Here is a 17,135-nt window from a genome sequence, read left to right on the forward strand (position 1 = left end):
ATTCTCACATGTGCTGTCACAAATGACAACTGATTTATTAAAAATACAAATTTACAGTTTAAATCAGCCATGAGATTTAGTGTTTGTGACCATTAGTAATTCCATTCAGCAGCATTGCATAGAACAAGCCAAGCTTTAGTTTTAACCTAAAGGTAGTGGTACATTTTCTTATCTACTTTGGTATCAAGTCAGCCTTAAAAACTACATAAGCAACACTTAGATACATTTCATTTCATTTTATTCCTGAAAAACTGGTCATAATAAGTCGTTACCACACTGTCATGGACGAGGAGCTGCAAAAAAGCGATTGATGAAGATTGAGTTAAAGTTGAGTCTGGCAGGAGGAGCCACTCTGTTTTCAATATGCTCTATAGCTACCTGGGCTGTTCCTCCTGCCGATCCACCTACTGCACCACCTATGATCCCATAAAGAACCATCCCTCCTGGCCCCTCTATGGACCCAAACAGTGCACCCATGACAGCTCCCACAACTAAACCCGTCCCTAGTCCTCTTGCCATGGAGGTTCTGAGCCATCCATTGTCCATCTCTGCCTTGGCTCTGATCTCAGCACTGACACTGCTGGTGTAGGCGTCCTTCTGGTGATACAGTTCCTCCGCTATGTATTGCTTCTCCATCTCCCTCCATGTCTTCTCTATCTCTGCTGTTCTCTGCTTCATGAGCCTCTTCTCCTCCTTCCTCACACAGTCCTCAGCCTTCTGGAAACTTCTGCTGGAGAAGCAGCCCCCTCCTAAGGATGCCACCATCCTCTCGATCTTCTGCAGCAACACTCTTTCCTGGCTGCAATCTCTCCAGTTCTTGCTAAAAACGTGAAAGCGTCCACCGAACTTCTCGATCAGTTCCTTCAGGGGCCAGTCACTCTTCTGCACCCTGTCTTCCAGGTCAGCTCCCTCCAGGTTTCCTTCATAAGCCAGGAGAACCATGCAGTGCCTCGGACAATGTCTTCCAAAGCGTTTCCTCAACAGTTTGGGGGTTCTTATTTCATTCGGGGAGATTTTCTCCATGTCAAAGACAACAAGAAAGGCATGGGGACCAGGAATACATAAGCACTTAGACCTTCTCAGCTCCATCTTCCTTTTAGTTTGAGATATATCCTTGTCAAAGATGTTTGGTCCATTGATCACAGCCACTCGTCTACCAGCCAGCTCTCCAGTACTCTTCCTGCTGTCAGAAATGCCAGTGATATCCTTTGAAAACTCCTCCCTCCCAAGTATTGCATTTGTTAGAAGGAACTGCCAAGGTCCCCTGCTGCCGACCACCATAAGCCTTAATTCTGTAGGAGATCCTTTTAAAAATACAAAACGTAATGTGCATTTGCTCACACTTATCATTGGTAATGTATATCATGTTTGTACATTCTCTTTCCATATAATTGTTAGCTTTTAAGTGTATCAAATTCATATGTAACAAAATAATAAAGAGGGGTGAAGAAAAACAACTCCATTGCTAAAACGAGTGATTTATCTACAATCATTGTTGTACAAGACTACAAGACAAGCCTCTGTGAGGCTGTTTTGAGCTAAATGTTGGCATAATAACATGCTCACAATGACAATGCTAAGATAGTGATGGTAAGCATGTATAAAGCTTGCCATTTTCACCATGCTAAACTTTATTAATTAGCACAAAACAGAAATTACTGCTGAGACTGATGGGAATGTAACTAATTTGGTAGGTATTTGGTCATAAACCAAAGTATTAGACAAATTGAAATGTTGATAAAGGCACTACATAAAAGTCTGAGGATTACCAAAGTGGTTACAAATATCATGGCAAGCTATTTCACCTAAAATGAATCAACCTTAAAGCGGCGCTAGAAGAAAAGTCAGAGAATCTCCAAAGTCATTGGGATTTATCATCTGGGTACCATGAATGTCTGTACAACATTACTTCTAAACAGCATGCAAACTGATACAGCTCCTTTTAGATTTGTAGCTTTAGTTAAAGGAAAGCAGAGTCCATGCCATAGGTTATTTGTTAGCCCTTGTAGGCTATATATTAAATCAGTGAGCTTACCTTTCTTTCTTTTATCCATTTGGCAGATTTACAGCACAGATTCACTCTTTTAATTTGGATTATCACAAAGTTTTCCAGCTTCTCACTAGAGTGAAGTCATAACATAACTGTTCTATGTATTCAATGAAAACACAACTCTCTCTCTCTTTCTCTCTCTCTCCTCTCTCTCTCTCTCTCTCTCTCTCTCTCTCTCTCTCTCTCTCTCTCTCTCTCTCTCTCTCTCTCTCTCTCTCAATTAGGTAATTGGTACTAGATTTAATATTAAGTGGAAAATGTCCCCAGGGTTGGAAGCTGCTAGTGAGCACATTCACTTATTGACATTCTGAATTAGATGAAGTACTTTGTTTTGTACTTTTGTATTTTGTACTTTGGTAAACTTGTTAAGGATGTTAGAGGATTAATAGCCTACATTTTATTTGTGGTGGATGTGGTGGCTCATTTCTTTATTAACATATAGCCACACGTCAGATTTGTGATTTACATAACCATCACGCTGGTCAGAGGTAATTATTTGAAGATGACAAGCATTGACTGGTGAGTTGTTTATCCACTAAAAGAGCTGAGTTGGCTCTAATCTCAAAATGATGAAGATATGTAAGTGACTGTAACCCTGGTGAGTGAATACTTTTATTAACATTTAAACAATGTTGATTTTTTTGTTTCTCTGTTAAAATTAGCACTGATTTAAAAGGGGACCCTACAAGGTTATCTCACTATCAGCTCACCAGACAGTGTTATTTCTGGGGACCAGATAAATCAATAGCTCATTAAATTAGTTTGATCCTGTGTGAGTAGAGCACGGATTTATATTCTAAATATAGACTATGTGTTGACACTGCCACAAATTACAGTGTTTACAAAAACCTGCAGACCAGCCTCATGCAAAAAGGCCAACATAAATAGAATAAATATTCAGATAAATTCTCATTCTCCATACAAACTGTAAAAGCAGCTTTACAGGTGCATGGTTAAAGTAATCAAGCACCTGGGCACACACCATTACTCGTTCAATAACAGAAAAAGTCACCAACATCTCTTTAAAAAATTAAAAAAGAACATTTTAGGTAGAATATTTTAAGTAGAAAATCAAGCAAAAGAGGTGGATTTGAACAGGTTAAGCCATTTTTTAGAGTTTTCAGAGTCAGAGTGTGATTTATTGCCAAAGTTAGTTTTCACTTGCATGGAATTTGGTAAGTTTCATCAACCTATAATTTAGTGGACAAGAAGTGTGGGAAAAGTAATAGTAATAGGCCTACAGCGCCTCTGAGTGGTCAAACTGTGTAACACACAAAGAGGAAATCACATGTATGTATTTCCTGTTTGGAGCGACGTCACAAGTCAACCACCAGAAGAGATTTGTAAACAGACAAAATGACTTTACGCTACTTTGTTCATTAGTAACTCCTGCCACATTGTTGTCGTGGAAACTTTGATAGGCTACCATTTTTATCTTTATGATGGAGCCAGACTCGTGTAGCCGCTACGGGACCATATGTGTTCAGGTGAAGGACAACCTTCAGACAGATAGATAGAAACTAAACTTGATAGAAACACTGTCACCAGAATGATCAAACACGCGCTGCATGCGGCCAGACGTGCCTTCTCTCCCGGTCTGCGCTGCTTCTCTGAGGCTTCTGGCGGAGAAATAAGTGAGGATGTATTTGAGCGGGCAGGCTCTCCACGTCTAACAAAGCAGGCATCTCTCTACGTGCACGTGAGCTGGCTTTGGTCAATTTAACTGATTAAATAATTCTATGCAGATAAATATTCATACCCATGCACTGAATTAAATCTATTTTTCAGTCTAATGCAAATGCTATGTCATGTCTAGAAACTTTGCCCAACTAATGTCAAATAACCTTCCTTCTCTCTTCTTCTACAGTGGCCTTACTGCCTCAGAAGGTGTTCCTACTGCAACTTTAACAAGTATATACCCAGAGAGAACAATGACCCCATGATGACTGAGTGCCTTCAGCGGGAGACTGAGACATTGCTGCAGCTCAGTCAGGTTTCTTGGTATGGTGATTTTCTTAGAATTTCCAATAGAACTGGGCGATATGTACAAAATCAAATATCACAATATTTTTTACCAAATATCTCAATATAGATATTGCAGTGATATTGTAGGGCTGACAATTGGTGCTTTCACAAAATATAGACACAATGAGATTTTTGATAAATTGTCATCAGTAACATGGATATAATGACTCAATGGGTAAAGGGAAATAATGAACAACAGTCTGGTAAATTCAGAAAATGACATCACTTTACTGTAATGCAGCCTTTACAACCAGGAAAAAACAGCATGTGTCATATTAGGATATCCAAAGTCTAAGACAATGTCTAATCTCATGTATCGATATCGATGTAATATCGATATAACACCCAACTTTCCCCATTAAATCAGCTTTTAACACATGCCTTCACCAACCCTTAATTTTGATATTTCCATGCAGTATTACCTCTGTATTTTTTGGTGGTGGAACTCCAAGCCTGGCTCACCCCTCAACCATTGCCGCAGTCCTGGAAAGTGTTTCCAGGCGGGCATATCTCTCAGATAAGGCTGAGGTCACGCTCGAGGTCAACCCTACTCCTGTGGGAAAGTCAAAGTTAGAGGACTATTGCCGTGCAGGGGTGAATCGTTTCTCCATCGGGGTCCAGGTGAATATATCATCTATAAGATTACAGAAGATTGGAAGGAACTGTGTAGTTGCATGTGTCACATTTTCAATTCTTCAGTCTTTACAGGATGGGGATTTGAAAATTCTGGGAAGAGACCACAGCCCTCATCAGGCTTTGCAAACTGTGGAAGAGGCCAGGAGGCTGTGCCCTGGGAGGGTGTCGGTGGATGTCATGTTCGGTCGGCCCAAACAGAGCGCTGAATCCTGGGAGAATGAGTTGTCTGAACTGTTGAGGGTGTGCGATGACCATGTGTCTCTGTACCAATTGACGTTGGAGCGAGGCACCCAGCTGTTCAAACAGGTGCTAGGAGGAGAGGTGACCATGCCCGCTGAAGATGTGACAGCAGAGATGTACCAGTGTGCCAGGAGGACTCTCCACCAGCATGGCTTTCTGCAGTACGAGGTGTCTAACTTTGCAAGACACGTAAGTCCTGAGCAGAAAAGTGGCTCACTTCTGTCCTCCTCACCTTAGGGGACATTGATTGTTTTAGTTAATTAGTAGGAAACCTTTGGAATAATTAATGCAAAGTGCTTATTATAAGGAATAAACATGCATTACACAACAACATATAAAACACAATAACTTCAAATTAGGGCTGTTCGATTATGGAAAAAATTAGTATCATAATTATTTTTGGTCAATATTGAAAACACGATTATTTAACACATTCATTGACTTTTGGAAAGATGTTGCATTTATTGAACTTAAAAATCAACAGTGAAACCACCTCGAACTGTGAAATTTCATTTAATATTTTTCCCATTCAGAACACAAGACAAAATAAGAGTTTACTTGCAAAACGTCATGTGCAAAATAATTTTTTTTCTCAATTACATTGTTTTTGTGATTGTTAGGAGCCAAAATCGTAATGATGAAAATTTGATTAATTGCACAGCCCTGCTTCAAATGATATGGAAGACTAAGACTTTTGAGAGATACTCCTGACTAGTATTCATCTTTTCTGTTTTGTTTCTGATGAAATGTCTCCACCAACATGGCAGATATCTACTCTGTTTTGCATGTTACCTCACGAACACTTCTGAGAGGAACAATCACGACTACACGATAATGCTTCACTTTGTGTTATGTAGAAGGCAGTGAGTCATCACAATACAAGCTACTGGAAGGGAAGACAGTACATCGGTGTCGGCCCAGGTGAGCTATTATCTAGATTGTAAGCAGTGATTGATAAATATTGTACTTGTGGAAAAGTTAACATTTTTGTCTGTGGCAGGAGCACACGGCCGGTTTGTTCCTCGCGGGGAGGGAGGTGTCGTTCGGGAGGCCCGGACCCAGACTCTGGAGCCAGATGTCTGGATCCGTGAAGTCCAGCAGAGGGGACATGGGACACGGAGGCGGATTCAACTCAGCCATCTTGAACTGTGAGCTGTTGCACTTACAGGCAATAGGGTTGTGTAGAGCTGCAAAGATTAATCGATTAATCGATTAGTTGTCAACTCTTAAATTAATCGCCAACTATTTTGATAATCGATTAGTCGGTTTGAGTAATTTTTTAAGACAAAAGTAAAAATTCTTTGATTCCAGCTTCTTAAATGTGAATACTTTCTAGTTTCTTCTCTCCTCTGTGACAGTAAACTGAATATATTTGAGTTGTGGACAAAACAAGACATATGAGGACGTAATCTTGGGCTTTTGGGAAACACTGATCCACATTTTTCACCATTTTCTGACATTTTATAGACCAAAAAACGAATCGAGAAAATAATCAACAGATTAATCGACTATGAAAATAATTGTTAGTTGCAGCCCTAGTGTGTTGTAATGAGTGTATTTGGTTATTACACAAGGGGGCAGCTGTCATTTTCATGTGAAATATAACAATTATGTATCAGCCAATCCACAGTGTGAGAAGCATAGTGTCGGAGGTTGGTGTACATGTACTTGCTTTCTCAGACATTCTGTCCTTGTGAAACGCTATTATCAGACTTGTTCATTTACTCATTCTGTCCTGTCCTTGTCATTATCAAAGTCTGGTCACTGTCACTGAAGTTCTCATATGAAAGATGTTTCTTTGCCAGATTGGAGGAGGTGCTGGTGATGGGAATGAGAATGTCCAAGGGCATTAATCACAAGGTGAACCTTTTATACCAACATAAAAGGCACTGAAGGAAGAAATTCTATATGTTTCTGTGTAATCTTCTCTGTCAGTGAAGGTTATATTCAGTATTCAGCACATTTTGAGAAATGTGATAATGTTGTTTGTGGTATTTAACAGCATTGGGAGTTGTTTAGCCCTCAACTGGGCCTCCATGAAGTCTTTGGTACATCCAACGACATCCAAGAGTTGCTACAGAGTGGACAACTTATTCTGGATGACAGGTGACTCATGACTCATATCATTTTTCAATACTTGAATTCAAAGTTTTACATTAATCAAGGATTACCCGCTTGTTTAGAGCTGCAACAATTCTTTTCATTATCGATTAATCTGCTGGTTATTTTTCTCGATTCATCATTTTATTCAGAAAATAGGGGAAAATGCCCGTTACAATTCCCCACAGTTTAACGACGATGTATTCATATAGGTAATTTTACTTATCAGCAGTCCAAAACCCCAAAATATTCAGTAAAGTACAATATAAGACAAAGAAAAGCATTTGAGAAGCTGGGACCAGGAAATGTTTGGCTTTTTTGATTTAAAAATGACAATCGATTAATCAACCTATCATTGCAGCTACACTGATTCTCTTTTCTATGATTTTTCTTCTTTCCTTCTTATTAGAGGCCTGCGCTGCTCCTGGGATGGATTGGCCTTGCTGGACAGCATACTGCCAGCTCTACTGGTGATGCTGGAAAGACAAATCAGTCAGAGGCTACAAAGGGACCACCATGCTGATGGACAAACAAAGAGGATCTCCAACCCACAATGACAGTAATGTTAATAAAGCAGATAACGTCTCTCTAACTAAGCTTGTTTCTGGGTTAGGCTGGCAAGACATGTAAAAAAAAATCCTGAAAACAGGCAGATATTTATAGGCCAAATCTGACTTATTTAAGTTTCATCTTCAATATTGAAATTCCTTATTTAAGGCTTTGCCATTTTTCACATTTCAGTGTTACTTTGCTGTTTAGCTGTCATGGGAACAGCCCCTTATTTTACCCTGTTTATAGAGAAATAAAACACAGGCCCCACAGGCTTTTATTTTAATTTGACTCCGTATCATACTGTAAGAACTGCCATCGCTCTGGTTAGATGAGACTCAGATAGGCCTGTCGCAATATGCAATATGCAATTAATTGCATGATAAATAAAAATGGGCTCAATAATTTTTAAATGGAAATTATTGCGGCTGGAAAAAATTCCATTTTATTTATTGTTTTTGATTGTGTTTGGTTTTTATTCCAGTGCATTTTTTGTTAACAGAGACTGAGAGTCCATTTTATTTATTGTTTTTGGTTGTTTTGTTCATTTATTGTTGATATTTATATGTCTTCCAGTTCCAGTGTTAAATATTCATTAGAAATAAAAGTTTATTGATCTTTGAAAAGGTGTACCTGCATTATTATGCCATTATCATTATATTAGATGAAAATGGTCTCAGAACGACAATATTATTGTTTATCGCAATAATTTCTGGGACAATGAATCGTCCAGCAAAATTTGTTGTCGTGACAGGCCTAGACTCAGAACATTCAATGGTAATATACTGTATGTTTAAAAGCTTACAAGGGCTATCATGAAATTATTGCTTGGCTGGAAACATTTTTCAATAAGCAATTTTACTGTCTTTTAAACATAATTATTACTCTCCCAGTACACGGGAAATTGCATCTTCTTCTTTAAATAGACTCCAACTCTCTTCTGGAGCATAAATGTATTAATCCTTATGAATAGGTAATTTGGAGAAAAATGTTGGAATTATAAACCCAACAAACTAAACTAACCTAAGTCAAATAACAACTAATACAGTCTCAGAACTTTGTAATTTGTCACTGAGTGTAGGAAAATTTTTAAAGACATTATGGACTATAAAATCTAGTGTTATCAAATGTTTCAGTTTGATGTGGATACAGGCTGTGTTAATGGCTGTTATTCGAAGCGATTCACTGACCCATTCAGCAACACTTCAATTCTAATCAAAATAAAAGATTGTGCAGGAGAGAATATAAGGGATTGAACACCAATGATGTATGCCCTCTCACTTTCTAGTAAGAAATATTGCTTTGAAGTGCTGTTACAGCCAGAGAGATTCATAAACATTTTCATAAACACGTTTATGTATTTGTATGCTCATATAAGCATCCCACAGTGTTATACCTACAGAAGCCACTGGAAAATATGTGCTTGTGCATCCGGACATAACTGTGCACTGGGAATTTGTTATTTATAAGGCTCTTATGAGCAGAACTGATCATGATGCTCTCAGCAGAAAGGCTGGAGAAACAGCTCACTCTCTGCTCTATGATTCATAAAGCCTGATGAGTCCTCTGCAGCACCACCAGCTTCAGCAACTGCGATCTGGTTCTATTTCCCACTCTATAAAGAATCAATACCTTCACTTTACAGCGAAGAACTTAAAGGCATTCATTTGCATCAATAATTATAGTATTTGTGAGAGAAGGTTAAGAAAGGGAATACTGTGAAGGACATATAATATCTGGCCAGACTTTAAAGTACTGAACTGAACATTAACATCCTAGCAGCACAGAGTACTTTGTCAGTTCATTGCAGGATACTCAAAACCATCTTTTTCACAAACCAAGGGCACTCTGAGTGTACAACCCACACAATAGTTTTTTCCCAAGAGACCTGAAGAGTGGGTTGGATGAAAAAGAAAAGGCCGACTGTTTTTCAGGATATAAATTAACTTTCTACTCAGTGGTAGAGCTGAGTTTGATGTGGGCTCTCTCCATGGTGCTGATTTCACAGAGTCCATTATGTCTCTCTCCCTCTCCCTCTTTAATACATGATGCTCTAACTCTTTGTGTTTTCCTCGAAGCACCATGGAGACACATGAGTGTGTAGGCTATTAGTGCTGCTTAACCAGGCATTGTAACATCTACTCTTGATGCCATTCACAGTGTCACGGCTCACGGGATGATTTAAAATGTGGAAAAAAATTAGATTTGTATGAGTCATCTCCTCCCGCTGAGTCCTCCCACACACGTATGGTCATGTTGTACATCATCACTTGAAAGCAATCGACTGCATGACGTCCATGAACAGTGAACACAATCTAATTATATCTCTATCACATTGATCTGATTCTTGAATGTCTGAAATAAAATGAATGATAGAACAAAACCATATGACAATTAGAAATATTTTTATTATAGGATAATATAAATAGTTACATATAGGTCTACAAAAACAAAAGATGACTGCACTGGTCCAGCCAGGTGCTACGGAGTATAACTCCTTACATAATATGAAATTGCAGCATACTACTGCAATTGGTTTATCGAGAAGGCTCACAATTCATTGAATCTGACACATCTCGGGTTTGTTGTGCTTGGTGCTTGATTCTAGCACCAGCCGCAGGTCGCTGGTGAAGCTCGGGCGGCAAGCCAGAGGATCGACGGCGGCACAGGGCGCACCGAGTCTCCGGTTCCCTCTCCTGCCTCGCTGGCCGATGCACATCGACTGATAGGTGAGGATGGATATGATCTGGTGCCGTGACGGACTCGTCTCGGCAGGCATTCCGCCCAGAGTGGCTAGGGCCCTGAACACACCTTCCATTCCGGTACCTTCTTTAGCAGAGGTTTCGAAGAATGCGACATCCTCGCCGAGAATTTCTTTTACCTCTGACCGTCTGACGGCCCTCTGTGCCTCCAAGTCCGCTTTATTTCCACATATCACGACTGGTGGTACTCTCGCGGGATGTTTTAATTTGTTCAGTAACTTTGCCTTAGCAGCTTTGATCTCGTTGAGCCGCTCACAGACTTCATTGAAGGACTCTCTGTCATCCAAACTGAACACAAGCAGGAAGGTGTCACCTGGAGAGAGACAGAGAGAGCATCACTTTAATTATTGACAAAAAGACTAGGCCTATTACATTCAATAGTGAAGTTATTATGGCATATTTATGTTAAATTGTATTCCTAAAACACAAACAATTGTAGGTCTACAGTCTACTTAACACAACTGCAATGATTTTTAATAATCACAGGGCTTACCTGTCAGTATGGATAACCTCCGTTTAGCAGGGAAGTCCCTCTCGCTTGCAGCGTCCAGAAGATCGATCTGATATGCCTCCCCTCCTATGTGGAACAGTTTTCTGTGGAAATCCTCGGTTGTGGGTTCGTAGTGCTCTTCAAACTTCTTACCCAAGAACCACTGGAGGATGTTGGTTTTACCTACTTTGGGTGCGCCAAGCACAACTATTCTGTGACAGTTCCTGGGCTTGGTCAGACCCAACTCCAGCAGATCCACGGACCTTTTGGGGAGCTTATCAGTCGAAACCTGCCGATTGCCAGAACTCGATCTACTTGCAACCACTCTTTTATCTTGTTGTCTCCAGAGCCCTTTACCCGTCTTGATGATGGCCATGCCTGTCTTCGATATGTGTGAGACTTTGGGGTTCTGGGCTACTGGGGTAAGGACTGCGCTCTTAAGAACTGGGTGCGTAATGCCTGATTGAAGATGACCGGTGAGAGAGTTGAACATTTCGAGGATGCCATCAACGGGAAGGTAAATCTTCTCAGTTGCGTTCATCTCTGTGTTCTGTGAAGCGTCTCCAGGCTAAAATCCTAGCAACCCATTTGGTTCCCTATGTGTGCACCGAAACAGAGCCGAGTGTCACCTCTTTATACACCCACACCAAGCGCAGTGCCTGCGTCACAGTCTCATCCAGACAACACACTCCTTTTATAGAAGCCCAGAGCAGCCCCAAACCGAAAAAGCACCCAAGATCTCTACGTTAAACAACTGTGTTTTTTCTTTAAAATTATGAGCTCTAGATAAGTCTGTAAATATATAGAGAGAAGAGTTTTCCAAATGTGTTTAAAAAGTATATAAATCGGAGTTAAATTATGCTTTTGAACATTTTGGCTTGAGACAAACCTCATTTTTTTTTTTTTTAAAGCATTTTAATCTGTTCAAACCTAATTGATGTAGGCCTATTATTTTTAGCATCTCACATTCAGGTGTTCCCTGTCTTATTATGGATAAATGGCTGAATAAACTGATGGACAGAGTGTCCAGATAACTGCCCAAATCCCTGGTGTCATAAACACAGGAGGAGTGAGCATTAATTAATTGTGTTCATTCTGTTCTTTTACAATGCTGTCATAATCATTTGGTCTGTTTTCAGTTCAATGGTGGCCTGTTAATTGTATGTATTTGTTTTGTTTATATAAGCATCACTCATTATTCTCCCAGCAGAAGCCACTTGAAAATATGTGTCTGCACAGCCTGACATAACTGCATCTGTTATGTGAACAGCAGCAACCCTCATAGTTTGCTGCAGTGATCACGACGCTCTCAGTGTCAAGACTGCAAACAGCTCACTCTCTGCTCTAGGATTCATGAAGCCTAATGATGCAATCTGGTTTTATTTTCCATTTAAAAGATTGCTGGGGACATAAGGGCATAAATCACTACATTTGCTTTATAGTAAAAAACATGAATGCATTCATTACATCAATAAATATGTTATTTTAGAGTGAGTGTTTAGTCAGGGAACACAGTGAAAGCAGAAGGACATGCCATACCTGGCCTGGTTTTAAATTACTGAACCTATATACTGTATTTATATATATATATATATATATATATATATATATATATATATATATATATATATATATATATATATATATATATACACACACACACACACACACACAGTGGGGAGAACAAGTATTTGATACACTGCCGATTTTGCAGGTTTTCCTATTTACAAAGCATGTAGAGGTCTGTAATTTTTTATCATAGGTACACTTCAACTGAAAATCCAGAAAATCACATTGTATGATTTTTAAATAATTAATTTGCATTTTATTGCATGACATAAGTATTTGATCACCTACCAACCAGTAAGAATTCCGTCTCTCACAGACCTGTTAGTTTTTCTTTAAGAAGCCCTCCTGTTCTCCACTCATTACCTGTATTAACTGCACCTGTTTGAACTCGTTACCTGTATAAAAGACACCTGTCCACACACTCAATCAAACAGATTCCAACCTCTCCACAATGGCCAAGACCAGAGAGCTGTGTAAGGACATTAGGGCTACAATTGTAGACCTGCACAAGGCTGGGATGGGCTACAGGACAATTAGGCAAGCAGCTTGGTGAGAAGGCAACAACTGTTGGCGCAATTATGAGAAAATGTAAGAAGTTCAAGATGACGGTCAATCTCCCTCGGTCTGGGGCTCCATGCAAGATCTCACCTTGTAGGCTATCAATGATCATGAGGAAGGTGAGGGATCAGCCCAGAACTACACAGCAGGACCTGGTCAATGACCTGAAGAGAGCTGGGACCACAGTCTCAAAGAAAACCATTAGTAACACACTACGCCGTCATGGATTAAAATCCTGCGGCGCACACAAGGTCCCCCTGCTCAAGCCAGCGCATGTCCAGGCCCGTCTGAAGTTTGCCAATGACCATCTGGATGATCCAGAGGAGGAATGGGAGAAGGTCATGTGGTCTGATGAGACAAAAATAGAGCTTTTTGGTCTAGACTCCACTCGCCGTGTTTGGAGGAAGAAGAAGGATGAGTACAACTCCAAGAACACAATCCCAACTGTGAAGCATGGAGGTGTAAACATCATTCTTTGGGGATGCTTTTCTGCAAAGGGGACAGGACGACTGCACCGTATTGAGGGGAGGATGGATGGGGCCATGTATCGCGAGATCTTGGCCAACAACCTCCTTCCCTCAGTAAGAGCATTGAATATGGGTCATGGCTGGGTCTTCCAGCATGACAACGACCTGAAACACACAGCCAGGGCAACTAAGGAGTGGCTCCGTAAGAAGCATCTCAAGGTCCTGGAGTGGCCTAGCCAGTCTCCAGACCTGAACCCAATAGAAAATCTTTGGAGGGAGCTGAAAGTCTGTATTGCCCAGCGACAGCCCCGAAACCTGAAGGATCTGGAGAAGGTCTGTATGGAGGAGTGGGTCAAAATCCCTGCTGCAGTGTGTGCAAACCTGGTCAAGAACTACAGGAAACGTATGATCTCTGTAATTGCAAACAAAGGTTTCTGTACCAAATATTAAGTTCTGCTTTTCTGATGTATCAAATACTTATGTCATGAAATAAAATGCAAATTAATTACTTAAAAATCATACAATGTGATTTTCTGGATTTTTGTTTTAGATTCCATCACTCACAGTTGAAGAGTACCTATGATAAAAATTACAAACCTCTACATGCTTTGTAAGTGGGAAAACCTGCAAATGTGTGTGTATATAATGTATATGTGTATATATATATATATATATATATATATACACACACTATTTTTTGTTGAACTGACTGTATAGACTGGGAAGCTGCAAATGAGTTGCCCATTGGGATTAATAAATTGCTGAACATTTGAACAGTACTTTGTCAATTGTTTGCAGGAGCCAGAACATACTGAATGACTGCAGCTTTTTCTCCATCAAACCATCCTTTTCACAAGCCAAGGGCACTCTGAATGAACAGCCCACATCGTTTCTTTCTGGAAAGCTTAAGAGTAGGTTGGATATGCAATCATACAGAAATAAAAGGCTGATTGCTATGGAGAATGCAATCTCATTTCAACAAGTGCAGTTCAGAGAAAACAGAAAACCATGTCGTGATGGAAAATGTAATAGAGATTTGTCCTGAAATGTATGATGGTGTACTGATGGAGGACAAACATTCTTGCACAATCCTATTATTTGCAGTATTGACAACTAAATATCTTCTGAAATAGAAAAATATATACAACAAAACATAAGACATTCAGTCATTTATTTGTGGGCTCCAGGAACTCCCTGTATAGCTGCTTCATGCTTATATACTGTACATTTCTTTGTATGTGAATGACTTTTTGGAAACAAAAGCAATATTTGTTTATAGCTTACATAACATGATATAAAACATGACCATCAGTGTATGCATTGTGTAAACGTGAACATGAAGTGTAAAGTGGGTTGAGTGCTTGAAAGACTAGTCAATTTACCATGAATTATTTCTATCCTTCATGTAAGAACTTTATGGTAATTTCTGTATTTTGAAATCTTGGTCAAATGTGCGTTCCTACATATTTTTAATAAAAAAAAAAAAAAAAAAAAAAAGATTTAAGAAAGAAATTATTATTTTTACACATTTAGTGGTATAGGGTCTATACGACCCCAAACAATGAGGAAGTGAAGCTGTCAACCACGCAGAAGTGTTAATGCTACAACTATAATTTCCCTTGGTGAATGGCTCGTGTATCGTTATAATTACCAAACTGTCCTCAGTCACAGTACAACGTCATACTGGATTAATGGCTGCCAATTATGCACTACACTCCTTCACACACTGGTTATATGAGTAAATATAGAAACCACTTTTGTATTTATAGAAATTAATGGACTGCATCATCAACCCATCAAAGTGTCACATTCTGTAGCATCATCTTACACATTGTTCAGTGGAACCAACACAATATAGACATGACCAAGTCATCTGGACCTGGAATCAAACCAGGGACAGATTCAAACCTCACTTTACCACTTTATTGTAGTGCGTTGTTGGTTTTGTTAAATATTAAAAGGAACTAAATATGTAGAACTAATTATTGGTCTCTTTGTGGGGATTTTTAAGCACTACGCAAATGTGGTAAGACAAATGATCATTTTCCAAGGCACAAGAAACCAACCAGTACTCTGAATTGATAAAGTTCACTAATTGATTAGGTGATTAACAGAAAATGAATAGGCAATTTTTTTTGATAATTCACTAATTATTTAAGTCACTTTTTAAACCAAAAATGTTTTTGTATGAGATTCTCAAATATGAATGTGTGCTAGCTTCAAAAAGTAAGCTCAACATCTTCTGGTTTTTGACTGTTGGTCAAACAAAAAGACATTTGAATGTGCTAAATTGGGCTCTGGGAAATAATAATGGACCTTTTTCTACTATTTTCTGACATTGTATTAACTAAACAATGGATTGATTAATAATGAAAACAACCATTGGCCGTAATGATAACGAATATAATCATTGATTACGCAATACAGTACTCCTAATGATGGAATATTACCTTGACTGAGGTTTTCTGTGTGTTAATTACTTTACTTTGGCCTAACCTAAAGAATAAATGGAAGGAATAGGATAAAACACAACTTTACAATAAATGAGCACAATATCATATTTTGACAGAGTCAAAAGGACCCGTTATAGTTGATATTGTACTATCGATATTATTGAATTGCACTGTGGTGAACATTTTTTTATCAAATTATATAGGACCAGCTGATATTGAGTGAACCTGTTCCGTGGGATATTGGGCCTCTGGGCAGCCTTGGTAATAATGTACAGCTTAATATCACAGGAGCAGCCAGAGAACACAACACAACCCACCAGAATACAAACACAAAACCACTAGAGGGCAGCAAAGAGAGACAGATTCCATAAAGTGAAGTTTTAGAAACAGGATCCTCCAGTGGAGAGAAAGTGATCAGTGATTACACACATTCATGTAGGTTTTTTGGTGCACAAACACAATAAGTCAGATTTCCTCTCCTGTGTGACGTCACAGCCGTGCAGTAGTTATTTATCAGTCCTGTCTCCTCCCCCTCTGTTTTCCCAGGCCTTGCCTGCATGTCCCCCCTGCACTGACCTCATCAGGCCTTTGTTGGGAAACAAAGAGTATTCAGGCATCTGTTTTCAGTAGAAATAAAGACATAGGGTGCACAGAGAGAAGGAGGGCTGGAGGAGGTATGGAGTTGGGCTTGACAGACCTGATCAATGAGAGTCACATGGAAATTAAACAGGGAGCTGCAACAAGAAAATGTATAAAACCACACTACAAACTGTGAACCCTTTATTAGAACCTGAAGTGTCCTGTTTAAAAGGCAGCTTGATAAACTTACGATTACTGTCTCCAAGAGTCATGCCTTTGTTGTTTCAAGGTGGAGCTGGTATTTCCTGTATATCCTGCTCAGTCAACCAGCCACCAGGTCCACTGCTCTCTGCTGCTTCTCCCTCAGTTAGGTATTCATTACTCACGCAGCGTCACCATATGAACCTTCTGTACTTTCATATAGACAGCTTAGTTGGCAGAGATTAATTTGCGTATTTAACTGAATCCAAGCCAAGTAGGCCTATACAGAAAGGATTTAGGCCTTGTATAATGCATAAGGATGTGACTTTGACAACATCCCATTAGCTGTGATAAATAAGTAAAGAGCAGAGATGCAATGATGAAGCTGCTGAAAAGGAAATGTGGTGTGTTGTTGAATCCCTTTGGGATGTTCACTCACTCTGCTAGGAAGAGTTA

General features: G+C 39.5%; 3 protein-coding genes across 5 annotated transcripts; 1 reads left to right on the plus strand and 2 right to left on the minus strand.

Moving 5' to 3' along the window:
* Position 1: 1 nt before the first annotated feature.
* Positions 2 to 2,170, minus strand: LOC116059572 (GTPase IMAP family member 4). The gene is made up of 2 exons (XM_031312749.2): positions 2,036 to 2,170; positions 2 to 1,304 (listed from the first exon to the last, which is right to left on the minus strand). Exons 1-2 carry the CDS (start codon positions 2,052 to 2,054, stop codon positions 280 to 282), a joined length of 1,044 nt encoding a protein of 347 aa, XP_031168609.1. The 5' UTR covers positions 2,055 to 2,170; the 3' UTR covers positions 2 to 279.
* Positions 2,171 to 3,335: 1,165 nt separating this feature from the next.
* Positions 3,336 to 7,842, plus strand: rsad1 (radical S-adenosyl methionine domain containing 1). Of its 3 annotated transcripts, XM_031312901.2 has the most exons (10): positions 3,338 to 3,473; positions 3,528 to 3,749; positions 3,918 to 4,051; positions 4,492 to 4,696; positions 4,775 to 5,140; positions 5,809 to 5,872; positions 5,952 to 6,099; positions 6,757 to 6,811; positions 6,954 to 7,057; positions 7,461 to 7,842. In XM_031312901.2, exons 2-10 carry the CDS (start codon positions 3,600 to 3,602, stop codon positions 7,606 to 7,608), a joined length of 1,374 nt encoding a protein of 457 aa, XP_031168761.1. In that variant the 5' UTR covers positions 3,338 to 3,473; positions 3,528 to 3,599; the 3' UTR covers positions 7,609 to 7,842. The 3 variants fall into 3 exon arrangements, with proteins under 3 accessions (XP_035852936.1, XP_031168760.1, XP_031168761.1); XM_031312900.1 differs by having other exon boundaries at positions 3,337 to 3,749; XM_035997043.1 differs by lacking the exon at positions 6,757 to 6,811 and having other exon boundaries at positions 3,336 to 3,749; positions 7,463 to 7,842.
* Positions 7,843 to 9,988: 2,146 nt separating this feature from the next.
* rasd2 (RASD family member 2) lies at positions 9,989 to 11,575 on the minus strand. Its single transcript, XM_031312979.2, has 2 exons — positions 10,856 to 11,575; positions 9,989 to 10,675 (listed from the first exon to the last, which is right to left on the minus strand). The coding sequence occupies exons 1-2, from the start codon at positions 11,391 to 11,393 to the stop codon at positions 10,158 to 10,160; spliced, it is 1,056 nt and encodes a 351-aa protein (XP_031168839.1). The 5' UTR covers positions 11,394 to 11,575; the 3' UTR covers positions 9,989 to 10,157.
* Between the last annotated feature and the right edge of the window lie 5,560 nt (positions 11,576 to 17,135).

The sequence above is a fragment of the Sander lucioperca genome, chromosome 21 (assembly GCF_008315115.2).
Source record: "Sander lucioperca isolate FBNREF2018 chromosome 21, SLUC_FBN_1.2, whole genome shotgun sequence".
NCBI lineage: Eukaryota > Metazoa > Chordata > Actinopteri > Perciformes > Percidae > Sander > Sander lucioperca.

Coding starts and splice junctions, on each gene's coding strand:
- rsad1 (XM_031312900.1), top strand. CDS start 3,600: ATGATCAAACACGCGCTGCATGCGGCCAGACGTGCCTTCTCTCCCGGT. Junction 3,750..3,917: donor AGGCATCTCTCTACGTGCAC/GTGAGCTGGCTT, acceptor CTTCTTCTACAG/TGGCCTTACTGCCTCAGAAG. Junction 4,052..4,491: donor CAGCTCAGTCAGGTTTCTTG/GTATGGTGATTT, acceptor ATTTCCATGCAG/TATTACCTCTGTATTTTTTG.
- rasd2 (XM_031312979.2), bottom strand. CDS start 11,393: ATGAACGCAACTGAGAAGATTTACCTTCCCGTTGATGGCATCCTCGAA. Junction 10,676..10,855: donor GAGGTTATCCATACTGACAG/GTAAGCCCTGTG, acceptor GTCTCTCTCCAG/GTGACACCTTCCTGCTTGTG.